Below are 1,988 nucleotides of genomic sequence, written 5' to 3' on the forward strand. Positions count from 1 at the left end.
TGACTGAGGACTGGCGAACCAGATGGCTACACCAGGCTATAATCTGATTTGGCAGAGTTTCTACAGCTGGATGCCCTTCCTAACGCCAACCACTCTGAGAGTGTAGTGGGTGCTTTTACGTGCCACCAGCACGAAGGCCAGTCAGGCGGTACTGGCAATGGCCACGCTCAAAATGGTGTATTTTATGTGCCAGCTGCACAGGAGCTAGTCCAGCGGCACTGGCAACAATCTCACTCGAATGTCTTTACATGTGCCAGGAAGGCGATTTGTTAGTGTGCGTGTTTATTTGGCAAAAAAAAAAAAAAAATAATAATAAATGACCATTCTGAAATATAACAATATCTGTTTCAACACTTGATTTCACATCAGTAATTTTTCAAAATAAATACACAGATGTAATATTTGAATGTTTAGCTCAATTTTTCTCATTTCTTTTAGATGGCTTGTTCATTTTTTAATACACTTTGTACAATTCATATATAAGCTACAATTTAAAGAAATGATTTTCATATTTACTTTTATAACTTGTCAAAGTAATTTTTTTTTTTTACCTTTTTAAACACTATGACTGTTAGAAAACTATATTTTTTTTATATACTTTAATATTTTTAGTTATGTTACGTTTGGCTGGTGAATTACCTCCAACTCAAGAACTCAGTAAGGTCAGCAATCTCACATTTATTTCTTTTATTCTTTTACTTGTTTCAGTCATCTGACTGTGGCCATGCTGGAACACCACCTTTAGTTGAACAAATTGATTCTAGGACTTATTTTTGTAAGCCTAGTACTTATTCTATCAGTCTCTTTTGCCGAACCACTAAGTTACGGGGACGTAAACACATCAATGTCAGTGTCAAGTGATGGTGGGGGGGAGAAACATAAACACACAAATACATACATATACGACGGGCTTCTTTCAGTTTCTGTCTACCAAATCCACTTACAAGGCTTTGGTTGGCCTGAGGCTATAGTAGAAGACACTTGCCCAAGGTGCCATGCAGTGGGATTGAACCTGGAACCATGTGTTTGTGAAGCAAGCTTCTTTCCACACTGCTACTCTTGTGCCTCTGAAGGATTGAAAAATTATGTTTTGAAATGTTAATCTAGACTTTTAGCTATCATATAAGCATATGATTTTAATGGTGTTGAATTCCTAGATATGAAGAAAATAAATGTCTGTTGTACTAAAGGTATAATAAAAGAATAGTGTGTTAATATTGAGCAAAGGTTAGTAAATTTCATGCCATATTCAATCCAGTTCAGTTCAGTTTTGTGTATGTGTATGTATTTCACATAGGCATTGTGATACTAATAACCTGGTGTAGAACTCAATATACATATGCTTCTGAACAAACATTAGTTAAGTACAGAGTGATAATGAGAAAAATGATGACAAAGGAATAAATGATTCATCTCCAATATTTGGTGGAAACATGTCTGTCCATAAAGAAATACTAGCTTGCTTGGAAACAGGTCAGGGTTGGTGACAGGAAAGGCATTTAGCTGTAGAAAAATCTGCCTTAAAAAAATCCTGTCCGACCCTTGCAAGCATGGAAAAGTGGATGCCAAAATGATGATGATAAACATCACTACTATGCAAGATATACAGAGTAAATATTATGCTACTCGAATATTTTTAAAGATTTTATCTAGTAATTCTAGTGACTTTAGTTAATTGTATATATTATATAAAATCCATGATAGTAACAGATCATTTTATTTATTAAATAATTATTATATTTAAAGTATTCTTAAAATGTATTTTTTTTTATATATTTGTAATATTGCAGATGACTCAACATGATTTCAACTTTGTTGCCGAGTTTATTCGGGATAATTTTGATCAGTTATCTCTGGTAAGCATATTAGGTTCATATTATTTCATGGCAGTTCCACTGAGGTCAACTTTACCTTTCATCCTTTTGGGGTTGATAAGTTAAGTACCTGTTGCGTACTAGGGTCGATCTAATCGACAGCCCCCCCCCCCC

General features: G+C 34.8%; 1 protein-coding gene across 2 annotated transcripts in view; it reads left to right on the forward strand.

Moving 5' to 3' along the window:
* The window catches only part of LOC106884231 (anaphase-promoting complex subunit 4), a 96,100-nt gene that overhangs the window by 19,068 nt on the left and 75,044 nt on the right, over window positions 1-1,988 (forward strand). For both annotated transcript variants that reach the window (XM_014935494.2, XM_052976733.1), the window contains exons 15-16: window positions 613-662; window positions 1,791-1,856. In XM_014935494.2, the coding sequence (XP_014790980.1) occupies window positions 613-662; window positions 1,791-1,856 (116 nt within the window). The remainder of the gene's footprint in view (window positions 1-612; window positions 663-1,790; window positions 1,857-1,988) is intronic.

The sequence above is a fragment of the Octopus bimaculoides genome, chromosome 2 (genome assembly GCF_001194135.2).
Source record: "Octopus bimaculoides isolate UCB-OBI-ISO-001 chromosome 2, ASM119413v2, whole genome shotgun sequence".
Taxonomy (NCBI): domain Eukaryota; kingdom Metazoa; phylum Mollusca; class Cephalopoda; order Octopoda; family Octopodidae; genus Octopus; species Octopus bimaculoides.